The following is a 26,491-nucleotide window of genomic DNA, read 5'->3' as shown; positions in this document are numbered from 1 at the left end:
GCTGCTGTATTCGGGGATGCAACAGGCTTCCCTCAATGCATTTCCGAAGAGCAAGTCTTTATCATCCTCTCCAGATTTGTGCGTGCTCCGAGGAAAGTGTTGTAGACTTCCTCAACGCTCGACTGTTGCATCATGTATCTTACACTCTCTAATATCCTGAAAACGCTATTCACTGGAGGCTATGAGAACAATTCTCAACCACCAAGCAATATCAATGACGACCACACATACATCAAAGGCAACATCGAGAATCGAGGACCCTGTCCAGGCCTGAACGCGCTTGCCAACCAAGGCTATTTGTAACGACCATCAAGACTTTGTATCGACTAGAAAGGCTATACTGACATGCGGGTAGACCACGCGACGGAAAGCATATAACCTTGCCACAAGTGCAGCATGCCCTGGTCAGTGCTTGTTCTCGAGATGTTGTACCCATATTGCATGAGCCTTTAGCTCTCCGTAATTGCTTTGCCCCGGACACGCTTCTAACGTTGCGCAGATGACAGCTTTGCACATGGACTGGCTTGCTGCTGCTTCTCTCGTTTCGAGCCTCCCGCCATTATGCCGCAAAGATGGCACATTTGACTTGGTCGACACCCGCCACCACAATGTAATTGAACGTATGTATATTGCCCACCGGAAAAGACTGTTTGATTCAAACACGAAACTTTCCTTCCATCGTCAGGGGAACACTTTTCTGACAACCTGCAGATGACTCCTCTTTCACTCGTCTTGACTTTCATCAGGGTGACAACTACACACTGCAAGAGGACATGCTGCAGGCGATGATTGATGATGCGGAAGGCCACCCGGTTACTTTGCGATCCTTGGCCAAGACATTCATTCGTCGGGACAAAGAGTCTCGCGCCGCTGGAGCGCCCAGACTGCCCTTGAATTTATGGTTTGTGCGAGTACTCCAGTCAGTCGGTGTCATGAATACAGCTCAGACAGGCGGAATATTGACAAAAGAGGTGCTGCATGCTGTCTTTGTCGAAGAGAGGTTCCCGGATATCATCCTTGAAAATCCAACACCTCGGACTGTATTCACGTTGCTTGGAAACGCTTTCGGGATGATGCGCTATGTCATATTTGGACCGTAGAAAGTCCTCAAACACCATTGCTAGTACCCACAGCAAGAACCGGAGTAAGAGACGTTCGGAGCAAAAGCCTGTGGAGGATCAAGCGTTGTCATAGGGACATTGGTTTGTTGTTCATATCAACTCAATCCAGGTCTCGTGGAGCTCGTTGCTGCGGTCAGCAAGCATTTCAATGATCTCTCCCTGCATAACATCTGGGACGTAGCTTTCGTCAATGAGCTTGTATCCCTTATCCTTCGGCCTGAAGATGAAGGGGAGGTCCGCGCCGTAGAGCACGCACAGAAAGTCTTCTTTGTTCGTACCCCGCGAACCGATGCCGATCATCCCAGAGTTGGTAACGAAGCAAGGGCGTTGCCATGAAACATTGGCAGTAAAGGTGGCTAGTTGGCTGGCTAGCAAGTCGAAAGGTCCTTGTGGCCATCGTTTTTGCGTGACGACGTCAAAGTATCCACCGTACGTTCAGTGCCAAGCCTTTGACTTGCAGCTTCTCCGATTGGCTGCGTGGCTGCTTTCCTGAGCTCAATCACCTCCGTTTGCTTCAACCACCAACACCTGCTATCTCACTGCTGGCCAATACGTCGCTCAGCATGGCCTCCCTAGTCCCCTCCATGCGGAGGCGACTCCCAGAGTTTCTCGCCCGCACATCTTCACGACCTTTATCAACCTCACTCCGCTCCCTGCGCCAGGGGCCCGGCGCCGGCGAGAACTTCCAACAAGCCAACGACCCCAACCCACGATCACTCACACCCAATGTCTCCAAGACCCACGAAACTCCCACCGACGCGATGGGCAACCGAGATGCTCCCTTGCAAGAGATGGTACCCGAAGCCGAGAAACGCAGGACCCTACAAGCACCGAACAGAGCAAAGCCCTGGTCACGAAACCAAATGCCCAGAGAGCTCGCAATGACAGGACCGAGGTTTGAACAGACGATTATAGAGGCTCAGGTAAGCAAGATTGGACCCTATGCGGAATGTTTGTGCTGAGAGATTGTTCTAGCCCGCACCGTTAGCCGCGATCGAGCTTATCCACAAACAACCTGTGCGATGGGTGAACGATAAACGAGTCGCTTGTGACGGCGGTGGCGGTCCGTTGGGACACCCGAAGATCTACATCAACGTAGACAAGCCGCAGGTGTGTTGGTGCACGTATTGCGGCCTGCCTTATGTGAGATTGCCCTCTGCAAGATGTTTTAGGGAAGAAAATACTCATGAAGTACAGGCCAAGACGGAACACAAGAAATACCTTGAATCGCTACCACAAACATCTTACCCATTGGCACCAACTGGCGATCCGATGGAGGTTGAAATGCCAGCAACACCTAGCCAAAAAGGCGAGATCCAGGGTCAATATCCGCAAATGAGGGGTGAGCATCTGGCCGAGTCTGTGGGCGACACGGCATTCGAACAGAGATGATCAGGATGTGAAGAGAATTGTATATATTGCGGAGTCAATTCATCAAGTCAAATGCAAACGGACATGCATCTGGTCATGAATTTCTGCTTTCACCATGTTGTATTTGATCTATTAATCATCTACGGGGCCAACTAACGGGCTAATGCTCAGAAGCCGATATCTACAGCATTTCCCTATCCACTGCATTTTCAATTGCAAGATCAACGAGGTGTGCGTCAACAAGAAATGGCCAATCGCACGCAGCGTATTATGGTCATGGCACTACTAATGTTCATCAAAAGTCACTGATCTTCGCTCAAACCAGTTGAGTTCCCCTGGTCAACAAACAGGGACACAATCCGGCCCGGCCTCATCAGCATCTGAAGACCACGCACGTCTGAAGTAGCAGACTCAATCCTTGACCGCACTGCCATGCCAACGATCCGATTACACGCCATACCGTCGCCGAGGACACAGCAGAATCTTCTGACCTTGTGGCCGAGGTCATTGGTTCAGGCCCCAGAGCCCTTTTAATCGTGACCATGACTTAGAACATCCGGATATCATCGCAAGTGATCAGACAAATTCGTGACATCGAAGCTGGAAAACAAGATGATACTGGTGATATCACTTGGTCCGATTGACTGGTTCTGACGTTATCTACTATTGAGATGGTCCAATCCTTCAATTCCATCATTGCACTACATTGAGCAATCCAAGGCTGTTTTGAGGGGATTTTAGTACGTGAATTGGACGATACGAGTCTCCGTACCTACCGACTACAAAGGGCCAATTCTTCTTTACACGGTATTCGCTTAAGTCCGCTGGAATCGGCGTCCTCCGTCGGCCCAGAAACACGAAGCCACATATAGCTTGAGGCGGTACAATTTGATCCTTGCTTCCTAGGTTCACAAAAGCTACTAGGGTCAAGAATAGTAGTGCTCTTATACTTATCTAGTCAGGAAAGATTCGGCGCTACTATGCCTTACACTCGCGAAGCAGTCTGGGCACCTAATGCTCCCAAACCGAATGGCAAATACAGTCATGTTGTCAAGTCAAAAAGCGGCATGGTATACCTGGCAGGCTGGATGGGGGATGATCCTGAGACGGGAGCAATCGTTTCCGGAGGAATTGAAGCGCAAACAGTAGGTGTCCGTTTGCTCAGACGACTACGGCATTCAAATCCAGAAGCTTGGGCGTTCGTAGGATGTATACTTATTAGATTTCCGGAAACAGGAGCGCGCCATCCTCAATATCAAAGCCTGCCTCGAAGCCTGTGGATTGACCTTTGACAATATCCTCACGAGAAGAATCTATATCATCCCCATGGAGGATTATAGGAAGGTGATTGCTATGTGGGATAAGTAGGTCCAGTCCTGATGAGTGATGCACGGAGGTAGTAGCTGACAATCGTGCAGATACTTCGACGAGCCATATCCTGTTTCCACACTGATCGGAGTATGTATCCCTGACAGGTGTACGCATCTGCTGCAACACGAGCGCAGTTCCTCGAGTGCTCAGTCATATACTAACACAGTTGCACAGGTGACATCTCTGGCAAAGGAAGGAGCTCTGGTGGAGATTGAAGTGGTTGCGGAGCAGTGAACACTGAACACCGCGTCGAGAATAGTGGTCGTTCTCGAAGCCGAGAGAAGAGATCCGTAAGAAGGACTAAGGGTAGCGTTGGGTGGTGTGGAGGAGATGGAAGATAAATACGCAAATGGTAAATACAGTCCTCCCTACCACTCCGACTGTTATGACGTATTTGTGAGTCTATGGAGGATCCCGCTCTACCTGCCTGGGTGCCTGCGGAAATACCATCAACTTTTGATATGCCTTCCACCACCATAACACAATCAAACTACTTTACTGTAGCCTGTGTCTTCATACTCTGTCTCGCCTTCTTCCCAGGTCTTCCACAGTTCCTCCTCGGCCTCCCACTTTGCGCACTACGCCTGACGACATCGACTACTAAACCATCAGCCCTCCCGATCCTCAATTGCCCGCCCGGTTGTGTTCCTTACAATTCTCTCAACAACATGACTACATCGTGGTTCCAGAAGACTTTCACACTGCCCCAAAGATCACGAGGCTCTTACTTGGTCACCGACCATGTTGTGTCCTCTCTTCCCGAGCTCAAGGACTACAAAGTCGGCATCCTCAATCTATTCATCCAGCACACATCATGCGCGCTTTCATTGAACGAGAATTGGGACAGCGATGTAAGGGAGGACATGAGCGATGCATTGGACAGAATTGCTCCAGAAGACAGAAAGGGCAATCTGTACAGACACTCCGCAGAAGGATTGGATGACATGCCAGTACGCATACTCTAATAGGACAGCTGAAGAACCGACACTGACGAGGTTCAGGCTCACATCAAATCAGCCTTGGTTGGCGCCAGTGTGACGATACCTATCACCGCTGGCACGTTAAACACAGGGACGTGGCAAGGAATCTGGTATTTGGAATTTCGGGCATCAAAGCATACAAGGAAAGTTGTAGCAACCATCCAGGGAGAGAAGCGGTAGGATATCCGCTCTCAATACTGCAATCACGTCCTCATATAATTCTGCGTTGTTATTGCGCTTGTGGCTTTTTGGATCTCCAAACCAACCATGCTAATGCCATGCCACCTTTTACCCCCGTCGCAATCCATAGGGCACCAGAATAGCCAACAGAGGTCTTCATCAGAGCACCAGATACAGTCGCTCCAGCAAACAAGAAAACTGCCCCGAGTGCTCTCCTGTTTCGATCGGGATCCTGAAGCAATCCAGCTGTGAACAGGTCTGGGTCACTCATCAAGTCACAAAACAAGCTTGTTAATACCACGGTCGGCAATGCATTATATTTGAGCATCCGGCTTGCAACGATTTGCCCAGCGCTCTGAAAAGCCAGAAGAGCAATTGGACAAAGCTCGTGCCAGGGAAAGTTCCCTCGTCCATCAGCTGTCGTTGTTTCCTCCGTTTTGGCAACCAAGTCGCCAGAGATCAGTGACGCGGTCACGATCATCAAAGACGTTTGGATGAAAAAAGATGACATTATCACCCATCGCTTGAGTGGGCCGAGATATCGATGATACCGAGAGAAACAAAACGCGCCGAGACAAAATGACAATATGGCGATTAATGATTTCGTCCATGTATGTTGAGGCACGTTGGCGGGTAAATCACTGACTCCGAGGCCTGCGAAGATGGTGTTTCCTATAGGAAATGGTTAGTTGAGCATGAAAGATTTGAAACCAGAGCCAATTACCTGTTTGCATGCCAACGAAACAACTCCACGTATTGAATGCAATCGAGTCCACCATGCCGGTCGTGAAGAAGCACGCCAGAAGTATCGTGTCCGCCCATCTTGTATCGATGTCGGAAGTCAAGCGCAATCGCAACCTTGTTGACCAAGGTAGACTCCCAAGTGACAGCTCTTTCCCGGGCTCCATGGCGTAATGTTCATCGGTTGATAGAGGAGTGTCCATCTCTCTTATGGGTTGTTGCGGGCGATGATGTCGTAGTATGACGGTGTGACGATGACAAAGTGTCAAAGATAAGGCATAGGAGATTTATCTCTCTTACCTCAGACACCCATCCATTGATAAGTACATTATAGGTATTCAGATCTTAAAATTTTATCTTTTCTGCCTTTGTGGAAGTCTCCATCATGTCTCCCTTCCGCGGGCTAACAGCCGCCGCTTCTTATCTCGTGTCTCCATTATGACTCGGAAAAAAAGATCGAGAAAAAAGATAGTGACAATCGCGAGCTCCAGCTTGGTCAAGTGAGAAATTAAATGTGGTCTGCCCAGCGGTAAAAGGATTATCCAGTGCAGTCAGCCTCACGAGCCTTGCCTTACTGTTGACTTACCTAAGGAAATTTTTACCGGACCCTGACCCTTCTCCGCGCATCGACAATTTTCCCAGATCCATGTTTATCAGCCTTGCATAGCGTGTCTTCCCTCAATATCCGTACGATCGGTTCTAAATCCGGGGAGAACCTGACACAATGGGTCGTCGGACCTGCTCTTGATGTTGTTGCGGGACACCCGGCATACCTCCAAGCCAGACAATACTACGACTTGGTAGAAGTCGTCTTCATCTCCAAGACTGACGACGAGTTATCTAGCATCTGCATTTTCCCCTTCATTCTTTCGTAGAACTTGCAATCGACACATCACCATGGCAGGTTTCAGCACTCCAAGCGCGCAGCCGCAGGAGGCTGCGAAGTCAATGTCTTCTCGCCTTCTGAACATGAAAGTAAGTCTCGCCGAGACCCGCGACGGTCATGTCGCAGGAAACGGACACTAAAAATCACTCTCGATCTACATAGTTTATGCGACGAGCAGCAGCCTCAACCACATCTACACCAGCAGCATCGACAACAGCTACACCAGCGACTGAACCCTTTGCGAAGCGCCGACGAGTTGAGATCCAAGCATCGCCTCCATCCACATCAACCCCGGGAACGCCTTATACGCCCGTTGAGGAGCATTCTCCCAGCACAACCTTTGGACTATCAAGAGGTGGAACGAGCACATTTAATCGTGGTGCAGGCGCAGACACGGAATGGGTACTCGATCTGAAAACAACGTTTGAGAACTCCTTAAAGACGAGAGCACGGTCGGAAGCCAACGGCAAAACCTCGCAAGGATCATGTTTTAATGGGCTCGCCGAAGAACCTGGTGAAGGGACAGATACCGAGGAGGAAGACATCTGGAACAATCAACCGTCTGGACGCCAGACATATGGCTCGTTCAAGCAGAAGCGCAAGTCCAGACCTCGGCCAAACGATGAGAGCATAGATTCTCCGTCAGACCACTCAGATTCAGATGGGCCTGATCTGTCCAATCATCGAACACCGTCAGGGAAACGCAAGAAGAACCATTCGACAGGCGCTGATTCGGACGAAGAGATGCGCCAGGTGCGAAAAGCCATTGAGGCGAAGCATCGAAATATGACGTCGACAGCACCCAGAGCAAATCCTGCTGGAGGTGGAAAGAGTCCATATCAACCTTATACCGGAAATCAGGCTGGTTCCGGGCAGAAAAGACGCAGAGAAGACGGTGATTACAAAAGTCGAAAGAAATCAAGGAAGACAATTTGACGGGATGAGGCAGAAGTTTGTCATGAATAACGACTGTTATGGATGTGTAAAAGGTGTGAACGTGCATGAGCAATTGCACCCTGAAAAGCGGCTTGATACGACTCGCCTCGAGCCTGGGTTCGTTCCTTTCCAAGCTATGGAATGGCAAAGCGCCCTTTGGATGTTTCCCAATCGGATTCAGACGGATTGCTCGCGATGAATAGTCGACAAAGGTCATGCGACAGGAGAAACTGGGCTTGCGCGCAAACGCAGCTCCTCACATTGGAGAGTCCCTTCCTAGGACGCAAATTCTTCTCCCTTTGACACGAAATGAACATATCAGTCGCCTGTCCATCATCATCTTGCCCATTTCAGAGTGGGAAGAGGAGCCTGCGAGGAACACTACTCTGTGAGACGCCGGGTAAGGCTCTTCTGCCGGCCGAGGCTCCATGAAGTGGCTTCTCATAAGGAGAGATCAGGTACCGTGCAGACCACAGGGCCTATGTACGCGTGCTAGACGACGAATCATTCTCAAGTCATGCACTTGCTTGATCGCAGCCCTCAAACACCCGACTATATCATGCATTCTTATCACAGATCCTGTCTATCAACCCATCGATCTATCAATCTATCTATGAATTCGTTTTTCCCACACTCCCGACTCTATCCTGTTAACAGTAGAAGTGCGCAAAGCCGTTTGTCAACTCCCATAGTTTCTGATCAACCACTCCCTATTTGCCGCCGCCTGCCTCTGATCCCTTGCCAGTTCCTTCATCTTTCTCCTGTATTCTTCGACCTCTGCCTCTTCTTGCTCTGCCTGTTGCCGCTCCCTATCCCTTTCTCTTTCTCTGTCCGTTCTTCCCGCCCTGCCGAATGGGTATTCATAATCATAATCATAGTCGTAGTCATAGCCGTAGTCATAGCCATACCCGTCATCGTATCCGGTGTCGTAGTAGTCATAGTCATAGTCATAGTCATAGTCATAGTCATACCAATCGTACCCTCCATCAGGATCGACCTCATCTTCACGAATGTACCTGACGTAAGTCACCTCACCATCTGGCTCGCGTATGTGGATCTGCGTGTTTTCCGGGAACTCTGCCTCTGCCTCTGTCACTGCCGCTTCTCTTTCTCGTTCCCTTTGTCTTTGTCTTCCAGTGTCTCTGATTCTTCGGCGCACCTCACGCAGCCGTTCTCGAGCTTCCGATCTCGCGCTGCTGCATGTACTGCAGCTGCCCGTCTCATCGCACGTCGAGCATGAGCATGAAGATGATGTCGCTCTTCTTCTTCTTCGCCTATCTCGTCCACTGGGTCGACTCCGACTCCGACACCGACTCCGACTCCTAGTCCTCCCTCTTTTGTGACCATCTTGAGTACTGTTGCGAGGAGGACCGTAGTCTCGCTCGTACAACCCGTACTTCCTCCGCTCACACGTCTCACAGAGCGCCGGCATTTTCCCATGCTCGCAAGCTTTCACCCGCCTTTGGACCCCCCAGTCACCGAGATCGAAGTACACATAGTCGCCTTCCCGGCCGTGCACGTTTATGCGCGTTCGTTTTCGGTTTGGATTTCGATCCGCATAGCGATGATACTTGGCCTTTCGCCGCTGCTCGTCCCTGCTCGCCCTACACAAGTCAGCACAAAGGGGCTCGGCTCGCCGATAAGTTCACGTCCTGAAAAACGAGTGAAACACAACACACACCTCTCGGACCTGCCCTTGGCGTTGGCTTTGGCTTTGGTTTTGGCCTTGCCGCTCGCCCTCCCACACATACCGGCAACAAAAGCCATAGCGCCCAGTGAGAGGGCAAGGGCCGCAGGAGACAACGTAGGAAACGAATGACACGGGTTTGGATTTGACGGGGTTGTAGTGGTTGCTGACCTTCGATCCCTACTTCGTCCGCGATCACGGTCACGATCACGACCACGACCACGACCGTTTCCCGATGATGAAGACGAACTCCAACCACCACTTCTCGGGCTCCCGAGGAAGCGCACCGTATGGCCCTTGGAGTTTGGGTTCGAGTGTCTCCGGGCGGGATACACGCGCACATACTCGTACTTGTCGTCACGAGTTCTGCGACTGCTGTGGTTTTGGCGGTGGCGGTGACCGTGGCCGGTCGTGGTGTACCAGTGGATGTGGCCGGAGGGGTCGATCCAAGCTCTGTGTTGGTCGCTTGACGACATTATTCTTCCCAATCTGGGCCTGTTAAGTTGTTCGTTGTCGTTCTGTCTTGCGGATTAGCTTAACGGATGATGACGATGTTGGTTTGTGCTTGCCTCTAACGCCTTTGGACACCACACTTGTCTTGATGGGTGTTAAAATGCAGGATTAATGATTGTGCGCTGGACACATCACAGACTTCAGTGACTCCCCAAGTTCCACTTGACCCGCGTAGGATGAGCAGCGTTGGGCACTCTTCAGTGACTCCCGATGATGTGCTGTGCGGTGATGGACAAAGGGAGCGATACGAACACAGATAGTCGGAGTAAACAAGCGCAATACGTACTCCTAGGGGACAGGCTGTCGCATTTATATTATGTCACAATTCGACGGGCGGTACTCCGTACGGTCCAGACACTCGACCTGCAGTGGGCAGGGCAACCGCAATGAGGCTCTGGCAGCATGGCGAAGGACGACGGAGCGCGCAAAAGAGAACGTCGACTGTGACACGAACCTCTGCAGCGTCCAGCGCCCGACACTGCCCATTACTTTCTTGTGCCGACTCACCGACTCACCTTGGACAAGACCTGATCTGTCAACAGCAATATGGGCCCGCTGCCCCTGCAATCCTAGCAGCCCTTGGTCGTACACATCAACAATCCCTAAAATAGTAAGCATGGAGGTTTGTTCGGTCATTGTTCTACTCACGCGTATCCGGCCAGGACATACGACATACTTACTCTATCGTCCGGCCCGCCCCCTAAAGGACCAGTGACCAACAAGGTCTGCTTTGAATCCTTTACCGTCTGACTCCCGGCCTAGAAACGCCTGCTGTAGAGAAGGCCGAACACCTTGGAGGCCACCTTCTGGTGGTGACCGGTGAAAGCCATCCGTAATACCCAGATACCCTCTGACAAAGGGCCAGCAGCGAGACCACGAAAGCCTTCCACCCGGATGTACGGACGATCTCCGGCACTCATTCCACTCGCCGTGCAACTCCTCGCCTCGTCTCAATGCCCTACCACAGTGAACTCGACTTCCGGGAGGACATAATACCCCCGAACCGTCACACCAAGGCCACTCCTTCTCCCCCGCGAGGCTCATTCTCCTTCCACTTGAACTCGAGGCGCACAACCAGCGGTGAAGGACATCGTCTGGAGAACCGACACTCTCGTCCGGAGAAAAGTGCCACTGGACATTGGACATGTAGCACCGTCCAACATGACTGAGCCCAGCTAATGCTCGAGGCTGAACGGCAGGAATAAGAGCTCCAATGCACCCACATTCCAGGGAGGACATCAGGTGCCTGACAAAATTTGCGACGCGGAGCACGGCAGTTACCTCAGAAGGCAGACTTCATATGCCCCCTGATTGAGTCAAAATGGCTGGCGCGTGGTGATCTAGGACAAGGAGATAGCCATTGGGTCCATCGACACAATGGTGGTAACACGAGTTCATGCAAGCGACCGAATGGAAATGCCGCTCAGTAGGCGACAGCAGAAAAGTGAGCCACTGCTGCCTAGAACAACAAAACAATGAGCAAGAAAGCCCTATGATGAAATCAGAACAGGTTCATATGGAAAGCTAACGGAGAGAGGGTATTCTGTCTGTGTGTGATCCAACCTCAATTCAAGCAAAAGCCGGATAGTCTCTCAGAAACCGGGAAAAAAAAGGCAATAAAAACACACATGCAATGATGACCTCCTGGGATACCGTTCTTCTTATTCTTTGCAAAGCACCGTCATCATACACTCGTCTCAATGTTTCCCCAAGCCTGCAACGCCACAAGTCCAGCCTGACCACAGAATGCCCAGTAGACGCCGAAGATTCGACTCGTTTGATGTCTATTCCAGCCCACTTTACTCAGCCTTGCTCTTCTTCTTTTGTTCGACCTTCAAGAGTAGAGCTCTGTTGATGTGCGGGAGGACACCACCAAACGCGATTGTGGCACGGATGAGGGTGTCCAATTCTTCATCACCACGGATGGCGAGTTGAAGATGCCGAGGAGTGATACGCTTGACCTTGAGATCCTTGGCGGCGTTGCCTGCGAGTTCGAGGACTTCGGCAGTAAGGTATTCTAGGACGGCAGTGACATAGACGGCAGCTGCGGGAGATATCAGCGTTTGCCACCAGGGTCAGAAAATGTGCGCAGGTCTTACCTTTAGCACCAACTCGCATCTTATTTTGTGTATTGTTCTTGAGAAAGCGCTTGACTCGACCGCATGGGAACTGGTAGATGACGCGTTAGTTCCATTTTTTCGCACCCAAAACAATTGCGCAACATGATTCGCAATCAATCCCACAACAAGGCAGCTCAGCAGTGCCCGTTGCTGCCTGGACGACCACACGGTCGAGTTGTAGCTAATTGCTTCGCCCCTTGCCGGTGCGAAACCATCTGTGACCACGTCCCTATGATGCGCGCGCACGAAATGTGTGATGGACAGTGTTAAAGCAGGGTGTGCTCACCTGCAAGCCAGCCTTTGCACTATGCGACTTCTGACTCTTGTTGCTGGAATCCTTTGCGCCTGTGGCTTTTCCGCCAACGCTCTTGCCCTTGCCTCCTGCCATTGTAAGAGATGTGATTGAGTAAGTGTTGAACGTTTGTCAGAAGACACGACCAAAGTTGTGTTGTGATGAAATGGATGGATTATTCGGGACGCGTCGGAGTGGTGTTGATAAAGAATGGTTCGTGAGGAACGAAAGGTGGGTGGCAGGGAAATGACTGATGAATAGCGACACATTCAAATAACACGCTAGTCTGAGTTGGTCATGTGATGGGTTACGGCTCGCTTGGCATCTGGCCACATCAACGGCGGGCAACCTCAGGTTGAGGACGGCTGGCACTGTGCCAGATCCAGTAGAGGGTGGTGCCCCTGTAACTGTTTAGCAGAGTGCCACTGTGCTTACCTCTCCGTGGAAGGACACTGATGTGTGGTGAAAGTTTACTGTTGACATGAAAACAGGGCCGACCCAGTCAGCGAGGGCATTGCGTGTCTGTGCATTCCCAAGGTGATACAGGATACAGACCTCTATTTTGACACAACGACATATCAGTCATCATCAGCGCAGGGTCCAATATCTGCTTTGGCATGGATGGCATTCCCAGACTCTTTGAGAGAGGAAGGATAGGGGTCAAGCTGAGTTGAACCAGCCTCAGGCAAGATATTCCCAGCCTTGGCATTGTCCTTACGTAATCACACCATCTACCAGCAACCAGCTCGCCAGGTGGCTTATGTAGCAAGGGAGATGCTGTCTCGTTGTATAGACGCCATTTACGGAAGTACACCCATTGAGACATACACAAGCCATTAGATTCAGTGCAACCATTCAATATTATGGGCAGGATCCTGAAGGGTCACTGCCAAGGTAATTAAAACGAGTGTTTCTCATACATCAACCTCAATACCCAGACACAAAGCAGGATCGGGGAGACTAGCTCCTTCGTATCAAACCAAATACACAGCGAGTAGTAAGCAACCAAGGCATATCATCTCTAGCTTGGAGAGAACCCCAGTATCAACGCCCATAACATGCATACACACTGCCGTCTCAGAAGACGCGCAAGTCAAAAAGTGTACAAATCAGATCCATCATTCTTCTCGGCGTTTTTCGTGAAATAAAAATGCTGTAGTACGGCACCATGAACCTTGTCGAGTCGTTACAACAATCTTTTTCTGTAGTCCAATCATGCAGTCGTGCGGCTGCCCTATGCGTCTAACTTTTTTGTTTCCAGGTCGGAGGATGGTCGTGTCATTCGTGGATCATTGACTCGTTCATTCGCTCGGTAAAGAGCATCATCATAGGGGGTATATGGGGGTATGTCTCGTTCATTCGGCGATCGCTGATGCGGCCGCTCTCAATTCGTCACTGCCACGTCCATTTTGGCGCCGAAATCCAACGGTGTTATTGGCACCTGGTCCTCTTGATTGGCGCATTGGATTGGCTGTCTGGGATGTGGCCTCCGGACCAATACTGACTGTTCGCTTGCTCCCGATAGGGGCGGTTGCTTGATAGGTCTGGTTGTCATTCCATTCCGGTCCATTGCCAAAGAAGCTTCGTTGACGTCGAGGGCTTGTTTGGTTTCCACCATTGCTAACCGACATATTGTTAAACGCGGAGATTAGGAAAGGCTCGTCTCGGTTGGGGCCGGGGTTAGAGGCACTTGGTGGCAAGACAGGTGTGTTGGAACCTGCTGTATCATTCAAACCCTGAAGGCGTGCCCCGTTGGTCTGCAGAGCGGCTGGGAAGCTTGCGGATGAAGGAACAGGGGAAGGGCTCCAGGATCGCAAATCTGCGAATGACTTCGCATTTCGGAGGTTGTTGTCGGCAACCCTGTTGTAGGCGTTCGAATCCACATCCAAGAGCCCGACGGAGGACTGACCGCGGAGAGTGTTGAAGACTGGGCCTTCGTACTGTCTGCCTTCGGCAAAATCGGCGGTAGAAGAGCGTCCAAGCGTCTGACGAAGTCCTTCAGGGCCACCAAAATGCCCTGGCAGGGGCGGACTGACGTTGGTGCCTGGTGCAGCCCGATGGATGTGGACTTGTCGCTGGTCGCCGCTACCACGAGAGGTATGCATGAGACCCATATGGTGAGCAAGAGTGTGGACAATGCGACGATGATGGGGTTCCAAGGTAGGTGGAAAGATAAGAACTTCGCGGCTGACGTCTCTTTTGAAAAGTGTCATGTCGGTATAGAATTCCAGAGTCTTAGGGTCGTTCATGTCAATGTCTGTGACATTTGTTAGGACGTCTCCTGTTGCTTGTGACGAGGAAAACTGACCAGGTTTGCCTCCGCGATGGGACATTGGAGACGGCGTGTTTCTGGGCATCGATGACATAGAGATTTGATTGTGAAGCTGTGTCTGTGGCACTGGTCGATGTTGTTCTTCCAATTGACCACGGCGCTCTCGTTTCTCTCTCTCGATCCGCTCTCGCTCAGCAAGAGGAAGCATCTTCTTGTACTCAACTCTCAGCTTGCGCCCACTGAGATCCATGTGATTGAGGGCTTGGATGACCTGTTCAGTCTCTTGAGGCGAGGTGAAGTTGGCAAAAGCAAGACCACGGAATACGCCGTTATCGAAGTGGTAGTTGAACGCGTACGGAAGTGGCAAGTTCATATCGACCATTAATTGAACAAGCTGCTCTTTCTTGACGGCAAAGGGAATATTCTTGATTACAATGGCTGTCGGTATCAATTCGTCGTCGTCTTCGTTAGGGTCGTTACGGCCTTGAGGTCCAGCTCGCGGGCCAACAAGAGAATGTTGTTGGGACTGTTGAAGCTGAGCAGGTTGGTCAAACCACAACTGTGACAGCAAGTCAGTCTTCCGTTGACTTTCAAGCGATCGATTACTTACGTTTGATATGGCTGCACGACCTCGGCTGGGTTTGACACTGCGCGACGGTCCGTAGTTTTGGTTTGGGGGAAGAGTACCCATTCCGTTGCCAAAGTTTTGCAACGAAGGACCGCTCGAGTTCCATGTCTGCGCTGCCCCTGCATCATAGGGGAAGTGCACGTTTCCAGCACCTGGGTTTTGCATGGGTGCGCCGAAATTGTCTCTCATGTTCTCTAAGCGCATCGATGGCACAGGACCCTCGTTCCCGAACATGGGCGGATTGATACCTCCATAACCATCGTTCCGTCCCATCTGTCGATTCAGCTGTGGATTGCGAAACGCTCTTGGAGAAGTGCTTGACAGATCGTCATAGAATGCCTCGGAGGGATTCGAAAACGTTGCCATCTTGATGTGTTGGACTCGTGAGAAAATTTTTGCTTTTCAACCAAATCCACAGCGATAATGCCTGGCTTGTCTTGCAAGCCCGCAAAAGGCTATTTTGGAGCTCACAAAAAGTAAACACCAAGGTAACTTGCTGATCGAGCTCTGGGTTCAAGGATTTCAGGGCGATCGAGAGGTTCGAGGTCGAGAGGAGTAAAAGGTTTCGTGGAGATTAAGAGGTAAGTCGTCGCAAAAAGGACTTAGCAGAGATACTGGGTCGTAAAAGCTGGATCTGAACGAAGTTCGACGATCTAATCGTGTTCGTATCGGTCTGGGGACGGCGAGGCGCTGGTAGACGAGTGATCTGGAAAGATCAATGAGTCGAGTCGAGTCGAGCAGGACAAGAGGGAGAAATTTGGACAGATGCGATTGTGGTCGTTCAGCGAAACATGATCAAGGATAGACGGGTCGATAAGACGACGTAGATGGAAGGGACGTCCGTTGTTGCAAGCGAACAAGGCATGCAACAGCTAGGGTATCGAGATGGAAAGAGAAAGATGAATTCGAAAGATGAGTGTTGAATGGATGTGTTTTGGATGGGCACAAAGAAATTAGGAGAAGCGAGTTTGGAGGAAGAAAACTAGCAGGGCTGCCCACTTCTAAGCCTCTAGCAGGCACACTTGGACCATACACTCTCCAGGCTGCATGGAGAGAAAGATTAAACTGCAACAGAGCCAAAGTTGACAGCCGGATAGCGACAAGACCCTCCTCAATCCTCGTCCGACTACCCAATTAGCGGCTTCTACCAATCCCTGCTTGCTTCCTCTCCTCTCATCTGCCTGTGCCCACCACCTATCAACTACATGTCCATGCTTGACACAACGGAGTATGCTCTCGGTGCAAAACAAACACGATCTGTGGACGGGTTTTATCAATTGCCGCGAGACTTACAGAAACACTCGAAAGAGGGCACTCGACCACGAGACGTTGAACTCTGAAATTGAAAGACCTCTGGCCGACCCTTCTCTAGCAGAAAAGCTATCAATTTTCCCCATCGCACCATCATCAGAGTCCACCCTCCTTTGAAGAGCCGAGCGCAAACGCAATCAAACTCCTCCATCGCTTTGACTACCTCCCTTTCCCCTGTCGAAGAACGCTGCTTTTCTCCCACAAATTTCTGGGCCAGCCGTCCACAATACAAACGGCTCTAGATGACGGCGGCTACCACTAACAGAAGCTACCAAGTGCTAGGTGTGAAGATCTCGTGGCCGGGTTTCATATGTGTCTCCTCCATAAGACGTTCTGGCGACTCCAGACGAGCGTTTCTGCCAAAAGCCATTCCGTCGGAGCCTCGTGTCCACACCTCGTCAGCATTACCCCTTTATTTTGTGGTCAGCCGTACCAGAAGCTGCTAGCATTCTCATCACCATCAGTCGCAATCAACGGACCTATGCAGGCGTTTTTCTAGAGCGCTAGAATCCCAAGCATCCTTTGCATCCCTCGCTAAGAGACCGCTGTCCCTGTAAATCAATGCCTGGATGCCCAGCCGTGTGGACCGATCTGCTTTTGAAGCAACGAACTCCTGCGAACCAGCTACTCGTACTTGTATTTTACCAAGTCCCGCTTAACGCGGCCATACTCTGGTCAGGCGGGTCTTGAAGACATGGCTGTGACGGAACGAGATTATTCTGGTAAAAAGGGGATGCCACTGACAGCTTGCGATTGCTTTAATAGCTTCTTATGCATGAACAATGCCTGGCGAGCACAGCTTGAGGAGGGCACACGGAGGGCTCTGCGAGATTGTTCGAGCTTATTAGCTGACGACCTCTCGACCTCACCCGAGCGCCCGGAAACGCGATCTGCAGTTAGGCTGCGGAGAGGTTCCAGCTTGTGAATCACAAGTCTATGGAGCCTGGGATAGTGGTGCAATATCCAGGTCAGCAGGCCTCATTTGTCCTGGGGAAGTCGAGGGTATTCGTAGGCTAGTCTTCCTCGTGGCATTATGGGTGAAAGGGCATTTGACGTGTAACAGTGCAGCTGCACGCCACATTTGATGGTGGCCTGCAGCCTAATCTGCAAAGCATCTAGGATCATGACCCTTGAGTGGCAGAGAAGTAGGGGCAACGCAGGTTGTCGGGGGATTTTCGAGGCAATCTGCAGTCGCCCAGAGCCACGTAAGGTATACTAGCTTTCAGTCGCCCCTGGAATCCTAGCCCGAGGGACATATCAAACAGGACCAGGGTCAGCTTTCGATGGGCACAATAATGGGCTGCAGCTGCCAATGGAATGCGTGAATGTGATGTAAGCTACCTCATTCGACCGACATCAATTCGTGATCTCATACTCGATGGCACTGTCTGACGGCAGGAGTTCGTCGGCTTCACATGGAAGTCCTTGACGTGGTACTCGTTGTCTATCCGGAACCCTTCGTATATAACGTTATAGCGTAAGTCGTTGATACACGGAAGGCCGTGAGTACTATAGTACTATAACCATAATTCCAGTGATTTACCGTTAGCAGACTCCCTATCTTCAAGCTGGAGTTATATGCTCCCTGTCAGACGGTGCCATTCTTTCTCGAAACCGGCTCGGTGGCTCTCAAAAGTCTACTTTCTACCATTCTCGAACCCGGCAACAACCGTAATTGCGTCTGCTCATACTGGCCGGCGCATCCTTTGAGCGACCTTGCGGCTGCAGCACGGAGAGATAGAATGACAACTTCCGCCATATTCGAGAAGTTGATCCTGCATGCTCCTCACATCTCCAGCAAACAATTAATTCCAGCCTTTATCTACGGGACTGCATGGAAAAAAGAGGCTACAAGTGATCTTGTCTACCAAGCTCTTTGCAATGGCTTCACCGCCATAGACACGGCGGCCCAGCCAAAACATTACAGAGAAGATCTTGTTGCTGCTGGAGTCTCCCGGGCAATCAAGGATGGAAAGGTCAAGCGATCAGACATCTACTTACAAACCAAATTCACCAGTGTTCAAGGTCAAGATCCAGACAACATGCCATACGACAAGAACAGCCCTGTCACAAACCAACTCAATGCTTCTGTCATGAGCTCTTTGCACAACTTCAATTTTGCAGATGTTGTCAAACAGGATGATTTAGCAGAGCCATACATTGACACCCTCATCCTACACTCTCCCATGCGCTCGATCGATGAGACGTTAGAAGTGTGGCGCACTCTTGAACAGTATGTGCCCAATGAGATTCGGAACCTGGGCATTTCGAACTGCAACTTGTTCACTCTGATGGACCTCTATGAGCGTTCCAATATCAAACCAAGTGTGGTGCAGAATCGATTCCATGCAGCTACCAAGTTTGATATTGGCGTGCGCAGATTCTGTCAAGAGAAGAATATTATTTATGAGAGCTTCTGGACACTCAGTGCAAATCCCAGTCTAGTGTGGTCGGCTGAGGTTGGATCGCTTGCAAACCAGATCGGCGTCGCACCTCAGTCAGCTTTGTATTGTCTAGTTCTTGGTCTGGGTGACATCACAATATTGAATGGCACCAAGAGTCTGAAGCACATGCAGGAAGACTGGGATGCGGTACAGAAGGTCAAGAGGTTTGCAGAGTCCCATCCTCAGCAATGGGAAAATGCTGTTGCGGGTTTCCGAGCTCTTATCGGTCAACCAAGGCCTTAGAACGGGAGGAATGTTGCATAGGCGGCCATCAAGGTGTAGAACTCATTATGAGGTCAACCCTGCATTCAGTACCAGGTAGTCATTTGCAACAGATCGGGAGTCTTCAACCGTACCGTATCACATCCCCCAGCATTCCTGCCATAAATAGAGAAGATCCCGTGCCCTTTCCTAGGCTCGACACAGCTTCCTGCTGTTTTAGCAGCAGGCATGGGGCTCCGGGTCACTGATCCGGCTGGAGCAGGCCTTGCGTGGCCCTGTCCTCGGTAAAGGCCGAGTGTGGTGCTGATTCTGCAGGTGGAGCAGTCTTTAGCAGGATGAGCAGGCCTTGGTATTCCGGGATTATTCAGTGCGGCGGGATTTTGTCTGACTGGCAATGACTGGCAGCGATGTCATAGGCTCCGGCAACTTAGTACAACAACACCAGCCTGAGATTCACAGTTTTGCTCCGACTAACATTACCTTTGTCCATATCACACCCTTGTCTACGTGCTGCTCACCTCTTCTGTATAGTGGCGGATCATTCTTCCGGTGACGCCTGTGCACTGAAATCCCTTCTTGCCAAAACCTCTTCACCGTCCAGTCCCAATCGCGAAGCCGACAGATATCTTTCAGACCACTTCCCTCTGTTTGCGCGCCCGGTATCACCGATCTGTCCATATCTGCCAAAGCCCTACCCTCAGTCGCCGCTTAGTCGTCGTCCACCGCGCCATTGAACACTCTCTTTCTCTTGGCAACATTTGGCGAAGAGGTGCACAAAAGGACGCCATTTTGGAAAACATATATCTCCCAGACCATTTCTCACACCCTTCCGAAAAGAGTCCGTTCAATCATCGACAGAGGCACGGCTATGGGCTCCCAGGGCTACTCCAGGAAGCGCCCTGCGCCAGGCGCAGACCCGGTCCCTTATCCGCCTCAGATGCAGAATCCGGTCTCATACAATGACGGTCTTGGAACAAATCTCTCGAACGACGAGTTCTTCCAGTGGGGTCAAACTGGTCAACCAGCTGTACCTTACAATGACAACAGTTATACCATGAACACAGACACTTATCCTCAGAACAATCCGCAGCCGCAACCCTCAAACCAACTTACCCGAAGACCCATGACCCAACTTGCCGCGCCTACTCGGCCTCGAATGGATCAAGATGGGAATGCTTGGATGGATAACACAAATGGCGCGCATGCTCCGGATGCTGAATGGGGAGACGACATAGCCGTCCTAGAGGCGAGGGCACAAATCGCGAAGAGAGACGCTCAAGCGAAGAGAAAACAAATTCCGCCCTTTGTGCAGAAACTCAATAGGTGAGATATACTATGAGTGAAGACAGAACATTGCGCTAACTCTATACAGCTTTCTTGAAGACGGTAGAAACACCGACCTCATCCGTTGGTCTGATGATGGCAACTCTTTCATCGTCCTTGACGAAGACGAATTCGCCAAAACCCTTATCCCGGAGCTGTTCAAACACAACAACTATGCCTCCTTCGTCCGTCAACTCAACATGTACGGCTTTCACAAGAAAGTCGGCCTTTCCGATAACTCGATGAGAGCAAGTGAGAGGAAGAATAAGAGTCCCAGCGAATATTCGAACCCATACTTTCGCCGGGGTCATCCCGACTTGTTATGGTTGATCCAGAAACCTAAGAACGTAAGTGGCCCGGGATCGAAACGCAAGAAGACAGAAAACGAGCCGAATGAAGAAGAGACGGAAGATTATGGTGAAGAAAGCACAACTACTCCGGATACTCGTGTTCGCGCACCGCCCGGTCAACTCACTCTCGGAAACTCTCAGACTGCTCTCAGTCAAGACCAATTTAAAAACGTCCAGCGCGAACTGGCTGCGATCAGGCATCAGCAAGCTCAGATCGGTCGCATGATGCAGCAAATCAAGCGTGAGCATGAGCAGCTGTATGGCCAGGCTGCCACATTCCAAGATCAGCACAACCGACATGAGAACTCCATCAATGCGATCCTTACCTTCCTCGCGACGGTCTACAACCGCAGCATTCAAGGTGGCCACGACGGTCTTCCAAGCATGGCGGCTCTTTTCAATAACAGCGCCATACCAGGAGATGGTCAAGGTCATGCTAACGTTGTTGATGTCGGAGATTTCCCCATCAACGATCTCAACTTTGACGGCAGTAGTCCGGGTCTAGGGAAACCGTTTAAGAGGCAGCCTCTCCTCTTGACCAATGGCAGCGGCCAGCAAGGTCGAGCAAGCACCATATCGCCCCGCGGCAGCGCGGCTCCCAGTCCCTACCAGCAGCGTCCTCAACCGATGCGCAACACTCAACAGACCAACCTTGCTCCCAATGTGGAAGAGGTCTTTGATCCCGGTGTGATGAGTCCAAATACCGTCGTGCCTCCTCCACCTTCAACTCGCTCGCAGAGCTTGCCTCAAAGCGACATGATGTCTGTCATCCACAATGCTAATGCCCGCAACAACGCCACCAGCCCCACCACTCCAGCGCAAGACTTTTCCAGTGTCCTCAACAACTTAGAAGCATCCAGTGGTGCCAGGCCCCTAAGCACATCCCAGCGCGCCGACGTGCTGAAGATGATCAATGACTCCACGCAACAGCCCTCAGGTAGCGATAACGCTCTGATCAACTCGACCCCGCCACCCGGTCCGGCAAACTTCCACCGACGCCTGGCCAGCACGACAGCTGGCCTCGACCAACTAGCTAAGCTTCAAGCCGAGCAGGACAAGAGCGTGCAGAACCTGACCAACCTCCTCCAGCCACTCAGTCCAACCGGTTCTATCCCTGGCATCGGCGACGGTCAAAATCTGCCTCCTCCGCCCTTGGATATCGACGACTTCCTCAACCAAGCCGAATATTTCGCCGATTTCCCTAGCGACAGCAATGGTAACTACGATTTCGGCAACACAGGCCTCGATACCACGGGCCCTACGGACAATCTCAACTTCGACTACAAAGACGACGACGAGCTCTTTGGCAATCTGAGCGATCAACCTGGCACGGGTAGTGGTGGGAAGTACAGTTTTGGCTACGACGGCACCGCGGGCGGCGAGACAACCGCTGAACAGTATGGACAACTGAAGCACGAGCCGAATAGCGATTTCGAGCACGATGGCGGTGGACACGTCGAGAGTATGCCGAGCAGTACGGTCACCACGCCCAAATCTGCTGGTGATGATGCTGGGCCAACGACCCGAAGCAAGGGTCTGAAAACGAGCGTAGTCGATGGGAACAGTCTACAGGCGAAGAGACGACGCTCTTAAATCGAGGATCAGATGTGTCAAGGTGACGAGGTGGAATGAGAAAAATGCACTGTCCAGCTTAGCTTACTTATGGCGCAGTGTTAACTGGATTGGATTGCCAAGTGTTGTGATAGGTACTTGATGAGAGATGATGAATGTGAATGAACGCCATCCTACTAGCTTAGGACAAAATTAATCCTTCAAAATCAAAAGCGGCTATGCCATAGCAAGAGTGTGATTGTGAGAAATATAGATGGGATAATCGACTTAATTCCGAAGCTTTTTCGCCTTTTCGCCTTTCGACATGCTCCCCGTCTATGTCTATATCATGTGGGTATAACGGAACCCGATACTGAAGAGTACAGGACCACATAATGCTTATCATAAGCCCTTGAAAGTCGTCTATGACCACCCTTGAGACGGTTCGATGCCGCTGGCTTGTTCTGTGCCTGACGGCGCTGCCAATCTCTCACGGCACCTGTTCGTAAAATCACTCCCGTTTCTTGACCCTCGGAAAACTAATCCACACCCCAGCCAGCAGCACGATCAAGCTCAGGATCACCGGCTGCAACACCTTGACGCCCTTACTCGCAGCAATGGCGCCGATCGCAAAGGGAAACACGGTGCCGCCCGTGCCGCCCATGGCCATGCCGAATCCAATACTGCTGACGTGGATATGCTTGGGGAGCAGTTTCGCCGCCATCATGACGCCGCCAGGGAACATCGGGCCGAGAAAGAAGCCCAGAAACGCGACGGCCACGGCGGACACGATGAACTGCGGGACGAGCCAGAAGATGAGTTCCAGCGCGAGGCAGAAGGCGAGGTAGATCAAGATGCACACGCGCTCGCCGAAGCGTTCGGTCACGAAGCCCAAAGTCGCGCGGCCCAGGGCTTGGCCGGCCCAGAAGCCCGAGCCTGAGTAGCCCGATGCGGAGGGCGAGGCGGAGCGAACACGTAGCATAAATGTGACGATCCAGCCGCCCAGACCGACTGAGCAAGACATTTGGTTAGTACCACGGCTTGAGGGAAGGGGAGATGGAAGAAAAGGGAGAACGGGGAAAAGAGAAGATTGTAAGAAAAAGGACGTACCTTCAATGCCCATGTAGACGAAGAAGAAGGCGGCGCAGAGCCAAGTGATCTTGGACTTGAGAGCTTCTCTGGTCCGGCCGCCAGTGGCGTCCGTTTCGCGAGGGTGTTCGATGCGATACTTTTCGCCGGTCTCGCGCCAGAATGTGGTGCTTAGACCAACGAATTCGACAACAGAAGCGCCGATCTTTATTTTTTGAATGTGCGGTCAGTCAACTAGACAGCTGGGAGAAATACCAGTAAAGAGAGAAAGGAGGTTATCGGGGGTACGGGCTGTTTACCATAACATAGTAAAAGTTCCACCACGGCATGTCCGCCCTGACAACCATGCTTGTCGCGACCAGGGGAGCCATGAGCGCACCGATCGAATAGCAGCTATGCATGACACCTTGGACGGCGTTCGCCTTGTCCATGACACCGACCCAGGCGCAGAAGCAGGCATCGTTCAAGCCGTTGCCGAAGCCCGAGAGGGCGTTGGCGACGACAAGGACGGGGAAGGGCGGATGGGCGGCGAGAATGGCGTATGTGATGATATGGCATATAGGCGCCATGACGGCGATACCGCGCTGGCCGAGCCGGCTGTGGATGCTGGCATTGGTGAAGGCTGCCAGGGAGTAGCCGGCGAAGGGGGTCAAGAAGATGAGTGAGATGATGGTGTAATTGAGGGAGTAGTATGATTCGAGCTGTAGGGGGATTGTTAGTGGTCAAGATCGGTCTGGGAAGTTAAGAGTAAGGAGTCAAGCAGGTATAGCATACGTATGGGATCAAAGCCTGTTCAGGATATTGTTAGCATGATGTTCCCTACTAGGAGGAGAACGGCAAGAGATGCAGGGAGAGCGTACGCCAACAGCACCATCGTTCATGCCGGCAATGACGAACGTCCAGAATGCAAATCCCAACTTGCTGATGTTGGCTCTCGGTTGGTTCCAGCGCTGAGCTACAGCTTGTGCTGTGGCAGGAGGTTCGACATCGTCATGGACATGGACATGATCTTCCTCGTCGGAAGATGATTCTTGCGGCCGAGATGGCGCGCCATTGACGACTCGTCGTGATATCTCCCGTAGAGACTTCCCCGGAGACTTGAGGCTTAGTTCGAAAGTCTCGGGAGTTGAGGATTCTGCTGGTGATGTCGCCGTTCGAGATATTGTCATGGTCTGTGTTGTGGCCATCTTGATTTCCTTCCCCTGGGGCTGATCATCAAGGCAGTAAGATGCAATTTATCAAGAGCGTACCCGTCCAGCCATGCATGCACTCTTTACAGTAATACACTCAATAGGAACATGCGATCAAGATCGAATCTGTGAAAAACGCACACCCATGACACTCATGTTAAGCGTAAAAGGAAGATGTTGTACGGAGTAGATCGCTCGAGACTTTTGGCGGTCAGATCTCGATAAGCTTTGCCTGATTTCAGAAATCTTCAGGCTCAATAGGCGCGCGAACCGCGACACAAAGCCGGTGAGCCACGATGGGCCTAATACTCCCCCCACGGTACTTAATAATCTGTTCCCGGAGAATCTATCTTTCACCTAGGTCCAACATTGCTTTTCACTTGCCTGAATGACAAGAAAAGTGGTTCAAGCCTGTCTGGGTGGCACGTACTGCAGAGGGAAGTGGCTGCTCTATCGGTTCGTCGTCCCTCAGAGAATGCAGCGTCCATCGGGAAACTGCTGAACTCCAACTAGTGGCTCAACTTCCGGTGTTCATAAGCGTCGATCAAAAGCAGTGCTAACGAACAAAAGAAACGGGTACGCCGGCTCTAGGATTTCAAAACCCTACGAAGAGGCGCCCGACGCGAAATGAGGACACTGAGCCCGCAAGGCTTACTCGGCCAGTAAAGTGGGTGAATAAGAAAGAGGCAGTCAAAATGATCGGAGCTGATCACAAGGGCTCACTAGGCTGAGTGTTCGGCAAACGAGAGTCATGCGATGTAGCACTGATCTAATATATTCATCCTTCATGGATGATACTGGGATTTTAGTAATGGCTGTCGAAGTGCATTGGATGACAACTCCTACTTGATGGCAACCGCGGACAATGCTGCTTCGCGCATGAGTTAGCACGCAGTCTGAGGTCTGGGCCCTCGTCAAGCATGCTACAGTCCCTCGTCCTCCGTCCCCGTCCCTCATTTCCATCATGCAGCCCATACACGACCATAGAGCGCCAGCATATCTGCAGATGCGCTTGGAACACGAGAAATGAGATGCCTACCTCGATCCCGAGTTTATCATAGGCGGCAATTTTCTCTCCTTCGCCTCCTTGGTTGATCCCGCAAAAGCCTTCTTCTCGAATCCGGCGTCGGCGCTCTTCGTCCTCGCGTCATTGCCGTACGTGGCCTTCTCCTTGGTAACTGGCTTCGTGGCAACGCCTCCTTTCACTTCCACCGTACCCTCGCTTATGGACCGATTGGCCGGACTCGCTTCGAGAGGGTTGTTGTAGAGATTCCTCTTTCCGGACTCTGCTCGGAGTTCTTCCGGGTCGGTTGTCTCTTTGTCGGCTGACAGTGATTGTGCGGCGACTGCGTCGTCTGTGCCGGACTTGGAAACCTCATCGGACTGGCGGTCAATGTTGTGCCGGTTTTGTTGGGCTAGGCGCTTGTCCACGCTATCTTGTGTCGATTTGATCGTTTTGTCGGCTTCCGAGGCATATCGACGAGGGAAGTGACGTGAGTTTGGCCGGATGAGTATCCGCCGAGCTGCCACAGTCCTGATCCAAGGGCTGCTGGTAGTTGGAGGCATGGTGAGATGAGCAGGTACAGTATTTATGTCTGACGATGTCGATATTCAATGGTTCAGGCAAGCGTAAGTGCTGAGAAGATGCCGTAAGAGGGGGAAACTAGGAAATCGTTGAGCTAGAAGACATCGCCTCACGTAACTGTGAAGTCATTGTTCAAGATCATCAGGGGCCCGCCTATCGGATGTCGCTGCCGCCCTCCGGTTCAGGGATTTACCCCGCAACGAGATTCGGGAGGCTCAACGATAACCTCGGAAACCGGGGCATCAGGCCAAGTATCCAACCGAGACGTCCATCTTCGCTACCTACGGGTTCGTTATCTCGAGTGAGCCCACAAAACAAGTCCCAACCC

At 51.5% G+C, this 26,491-nt stretch overlaps 14 protein-coding genes across 15 annotated transcripts; 7 read left to right on the top strand and 7 right to left on the bottom strand.

Annotated features, from left to right (window-relative positions):
* Positions 1–132: 132 nt before the first annotated feature.
* On the top strand, positions 133–1,100 carry PV05_06222 (uncharacterized protein; the record flags this gene model as incomplete). The annotated part of the gene is made up of 4 exons (XM_013458940.1): positions 133–299; positions 356–404; positions 500–620; positions 712–1,100. The coding sequence occupies 4 exons, from the start codon at positions 133–135 to the stop codon at positions 1,098–1,100; spliced, it is 726 nt and encodes a 241-aa protein (XP_013314394.1).
* On the bottom strand, positions 906–1,421 carry PV05_06221 (uncharacterized protein; the record flags this gene model as incomplete). The annotated part of the gene is made up of 1 exon (XM_013458939.1): positions 906–1,421. One exon carries the CDS (start codon positions 1,419–1,421, stop codon positions 1,212–1,214), a length of 210 nt encoding a protein of 69 aa, XP_013314393.1. The 3' UTR covers positions 906–1,211.
* A 212-nt stretch (positions 1,422–1,633) lies between these two features.
* Positions 1,634–2,685, top strand: PV05_06220 (uncharacterized protein). Its single transcript, XM_013458938.1, has 3 exons — positions 1,634–2,044; positions 2,097–2,264; positions 2,319–2,685. Exons 1-3 carry the CDS (start codon positions 1,685–1,687, stop codon positions 2,511–2,513), a joined length of 723 nt encoding a protein of 240 aa, XP_013314392.1. The 5' UTR covers positions 1,634–1,684; the 3' UTR covers positions 2,514–2,685.
* A 724-nt stretch (positions 2,686–3,409) lies between these two features.
* Positions 3,410–4,279, top strand: PV05_06219 (uncharacterized protein). The gene is made up of 4 exons (XM_013458937.1): positions 3,410–3,637; positions 3,729–3,856; positions 3,911–3,950; positions 4,038–4,279. The coding sequence occupies exons 1-4, from the start codon at positions 3,473–3,475 to the stop codon at positions 4,095–4,097; spliced, it is 393 nt and encodes a 130-aa protein (XP_013314391.1). The 5' UTR covers positions 3,410–3,472; the 3' UTR covers positions 4,098–4,279.
* A 42-nt stretch (positions 4,280–4,321) lies between these two features.
* PV05_06218 (secondary thiamine-phosphate synthase enzyme) lies at positions 4,322–5,717 on the top strand. Its single transcript, XM_013458936.1, has 2 exons — positions 4,322–4,813; positions 4,865–5,717. Exons 1-2 carry the CDS (start codon positions 4,325–4,327, stop codon positions 5,021–5,023), a joined length of 648 nt encoding a protein of 215 aa, XP_013314390.1. The 5' UTR covers positions 4,322–4,324; the 3' UTR covers positions 5,024–5,717.
* PV05_06217 (uncharacterized protein) lies at positions 4,917–6,230 on the bottom strand. The gene is made up of 2 exons (XM_013458935.1): positions 5,748–6,230; positions 4,917–5,695 (listed from the first exon to the last, which is right to left on the bottom strand). The coding sequence occupies exons 1-2, from the start codon at positions 5,965–5,967 to the stop codon at positions 5,073–5,075; spliced, it is 843 nt and encodes a 280-aa protein (XP_013314389.1). The 5' UTR covers positions 5,968–6,230; the 3' UTR covers positions 4,917–5,072.
* A 165-nt stretch (positions 6,231–6,395) lies between these two features.
* PV05_06216 (uncharacterized protein) lies at positions 6,396–8,215 on the top strand. The gene is made up of 2 exons (XM_013458934.1): positions 6,396–6,739; positions 6,813–8,215. Exons 1-2 carry the CDS (start codon positions 6,662–6,664, stop codon positions 7,584–7,586), a joined length of 852 nt encoding a protein of 283 aa, XP_013314388.1. The 5' UTR covers positions 6,396–6,661; the 3' UTR covers positions 7,587–8,215.
* Positions 8,136–10,477, bottom strand: PV05_06215 (uncharacterized protein). The gene is made up of 4 exons (XM_013458933.1): positions 10,435–10,477; positions 9,843–10,388; positions 9,445–9,791; positions 8,136–9,190 (listed from the first exon to the last, which is right to left on the bottom strand). Exons 3-4 carry the CDS (start codon positions 9,747–9,749, stop codon positions 8,266–8,268), a joined length of 1,230 nt encoding a protein of 409 aa, XP_013314387.1. The 5' UTR covers positions 9,750–9,791; positions 9,843–10,388; positions 10,435–10,477; the 3' UTR covers positions 8,136–8,265.
* An 805-nt stretch (positions 10,478–11,282) lies between these two features.
* PV05_06214 (histone H2A.Z) lies at positions 11,283–12,830 on the bottom strand. The gene is made up of 3 exons (XM_013458932.1): positions 12,193–12,830; positions 11,886–11,955; positions 11,283–11,830 (listed from the first exon to the last, which is right to left on the bottom strand). Exons 1-3 carry the CDS (start codon positions 12,292–12,294, stop codon positions 11,586–11,588), a joined length of 417 nt encoding a protein of 138 aa, XP_013314386.1. The 5' UTR covers positions 12,295–12,830; the 3' UTR covers positions 11,283–11,585.
* Positions 12,831–13,039: 209 nt separating this feature from the next.
* On the bottom strand, positions 13,040–16,055 carry PV05_06213. Of its 2 annotated transcripts, XM_013458930.1 has the most exons (3): positions 15,081–16,055; positions 14,507–15,029; positions 13,040–14,455 (listed from the first exon to the last, which is right to left on the bottom strand). In XM_013458930.1, the coding sequence occupies exons 1-3, from the start codon at positions 15,462–15,464 to the stop codon at positions 13,554–13,556; spliced, it is 1,809 nt and encodes a 602-aa protein (XP_013314384.1). In that variant the 5' UTR covers positions 15,465–16,055; the 3' UTR covers positions 13,040–13,553. The 2 variants fall into 2 exon arrangements, with proteins under 2 accessions (XP_013314384.1, XP_013314385.1); XM_013458931.1 differs by having other exon boundaries at positions 13,040–15,029.
* A 1,818-nt stretch (positions 16,056–17,873) lies between these two features.
* Positions 17,874–19,204, top strand: PV05_06212 (uncharacterized protein). The gene is made up of 2 exons (XM_013458929.1): positions 17,874–17,911; positions 17,962–19,204. The coding sequence occupies exon 2, from the start codon at positions 18,152–18,154 to the stop codon at positions 19,094–19,096; it is 945 nt and encodes a 314-aa protein (XP_013314383.1). The 5' UTR covers positions 17,874–17,911; positions 17,962–18,151; the 3' UTR covers positions 19,097–19,204.
* A 325-nt stretch (positions 19,205–19,529) lies between these two features.
* On the top strand, positions 19,530–22,532 carry PV05_06211 (uncharacterized protein). Its single transcript, XM_013458928.1, has 2 exons — positions 19,530–20,398; positions 20,448–22,532. Exons 1-2 carry the CDS (start codon positions 19,944–19,946, stop codon positions 22,339–22,341), a joined length of 2,349 nt encoding a protein of 782 aa, XP_013314382.1. The 5' UTR covers positions 19,530–19,943; the 3' UTR covers positions 22,342–22,532.
* Positions 22,533–22,577: 45 nt separating this feature from the next.
* Positions 22,578–24,719, bottom strand: PV05_06210 (uncharacterized protein). Its single transcript, XM_013458927.1, has 5 exons — positions 24,249–24,719; positions 24,163–24,177; positions 23,688–24,089; positions 23,410–23,593; positions 22,578–23,310 (listed from the first exon to the last, which is right to left on the bottom strand). The coding sequence occupies exons 1-5, from the start codon at positions 24,573–24,575 to the stop codon at positions 22,811–22,813; spliced, it is 1,428 nt and encodes a 475-aa protein (XP_013314381.1). The 5' UTR covers positions 24,576–24,719; the 3' UTR covers positions 22,578–22,810.
* Positions 24,720–25,377: 658 nt separating this feature from the next.
* PV05_06209 (uncharacterized protein) lies at positions 25,378–26,242 on the bottom strand. The gene has a single exon (XM_013458926.1). It carries the CDS (start codon positions 26,142–26,144, stop codon positions 25,614–25,616), a length of 531 nt encoding a protein of 176 aa, XP_013314380.1. The 5' UTR covers positions 26,145–26,242; the 3' UTR covers positions 25,378–25,613.
* Between the last annotated feature and the right edge of the window lie 249 nt (positions 26,243–26,491).

This window comes from Exophiala xenobiotica (genome assembly GCF_000835505.1).
Source record: "Exophiala xenobiotica strain CBS 118157 unplaced genomic scaffold supercont1.4, whole genome shotgun sequence".
NCBI lineage: Eukaryota > Fungi > Ascomycota > Eurotiomycetes > Chaetothyriales > Herpotrichiellaceae > Exophiala > Exophiala xenobiotica.
This window is presented reverse-complemented; position numbering and strand designations above follow the sequence as displayed.

Coding starts and splice junctions, on each gene's coding strand:
- PV05_06219 (XM_013458937.1), top strand. CDS start 3,473: ATGCCTTACACTCGCGAAGCAGTCTGGGCACCTAATGCTCCCAAACCG. Junction 3,857..3,910: donor GTGATTGCTATGTGGGATAA/GTAGGTCCAGTC, acceptor ACAATCGTGCAG/ATACTTCGACGAGCCATATC. Junction 3,951..4,037: donor CTGTTTCCACACTGATCGGA/GTATGTATCCCT, acceptor ACAGTTGCACAG/GTGACATCTCTGGCAAAGGA.
- PV05_06218 (XM_013458936.1), top strand. CDS start 4,325: ATGCCTTCCACCACCATAACACAATCAAACTACTTTACTGTAGCCTGT. Junction 4,814..4,864: donor AAGGATTGGATGACATGCCA/GTACGCATACTC, acceptor GACGAGGTTCAG/GCTCACATCAAATCAGCCTT.
- PV05_06214 (XM_013458932.1), bottom strand. CDS start 12,294: ATGGCAGGAGGCAAGGGCAAGAGCGTTGGCGGAAAAGCCACAGGCGCA. Junction 11,956..12,192: donor GTGCAAAGGCTGGCTTGCAG/GTGAGCACACCC, acceptor GTCATCTACCAG/TTCCCATGCGGTCGAGTCAA. Junction 11,831..11,885: donor GATGCGAGTTGGTGCTAAAG/GTAAGACCTGCG, acceptor TATCTCCCGCAG/CTGCCGTCTATGTCACTGCC.
- PV05_06209 (XM_013458926.1), bottom strand. CDS start 26,144: ATGCCTCCAACTACCAGCAGCCCTTGGATCAGGACTGTGGCAGCTCGG.
- PV05_06216 (XM_013458934.1), top strand. CDS start 6,662: ATGGCAGGTTTCAGCACTCCAAGCGCGCAGCCGCAGGAGGCTGCGAAG. Junction 6,740..6,812: donor CTCGCCTTCTGAACATGAAA/GTAAGTCTCGCC, acceptor CGATCTACATAG/TTTATGCGACGAGCAGCAGC.
- PV05_06215 (XM_013458933.1), bottom strand. CDS start 9,749: ATGTCGTCAAGCGACCAACACAGAGCTTGGATCGACCCCTCCGGCCAC. Junction 9,191..9,444: donor GGACGAAGTAGGGATCGAAG/GTCAGCAACCAC, acceptor TGACTTGTGTAG/GGCGAGCAGGGACGAGCAGC.
- PV05_06217 (XM_013458935.1), bottom strand. CDS start 5,967: ATGGACACTCCTCTATCAACCGATGAACATTACGCCATGGAGCCCGGG. Junction 5,696..5,747: donor TTTCGTTGGCATGCAAACAG/GTAATTGGCTCT, acceptor CATTTCCTATAG/GAAACACCATCTTCGCAGGC.
- PV05_06213 (XM_013458931.1), bottom strand. CDS start 15,464: ATGGCAACGTTTTCGAATCCCTCCGAGGCATTCTATGACGATCTGTCA. Junction 15,030..15,080: donor GTCGTGCAGCCATATCAAAC/GTAAGTAATCGA, acceptor TTGCTGTCACAG/TTGTGGTTTGACCAACCTGC.
- PV05_06211 (XM_013458928.1), top strand. CDS start 19,944: ATGGGCTCCCAGGGCTACTCCAGGAAGCGCCCTGCGCCAGGCGCAGAC. Junction 20,399..20,447: donor TTTGTGCAGAAACTCAATAG/GTGAGATATACT, acceptor AACTCTATACAG/CTTTCTTGAAGACGGTAGAA.
- PV05_06210 (XM_013458927.1), bottom strand. CDS start 24,575: ATGGCCACAACACAGACCATGACAATATCTCGAACGGCGACATCACCA. Junction 23,594..23,687: donor GGAACTTTTACTATGTTATG/GTAAACAGCCCG, acceptor CAAAAAATAAAG/ATCGGCGCTTCTGTTGTCGA. Junction 23,311..23,409: donor CGTCTACATGGGCATTGAAG/GTACGTCCTTTT, acceptor TGTCTTGCTCAG/TCGGTCTGGGCGGCTGGATC.
- PV05_06220 (XM_013458938.1), top strand. CDS start 1,685: ATGGCCTCCCTAGTCCCCTCCATGCGGAGGCGACTCCCAGAGTTTCTC. Junction 2,045..2,096: donor AGACGATTATAGAGGCTCAG/GTAAGCAAGATT, acceptor AGATTGTTCTAG/CCCGCACCGTTAGCCGCGAT. Junction 2,265..2,318: donor CGTATTGCGGCCTGCCTTAT/GTGAGATTGCCC, acceptor CATGAAGTACAG/GCCAAGACGGAACACAAGAA.
- PV05_06212 (XM_013458929.1), top strand. CDS start 18,152: ATGACAACTTCCGCCATATTCGAGAAGTTGATCCTGCATGCTCCTCAC.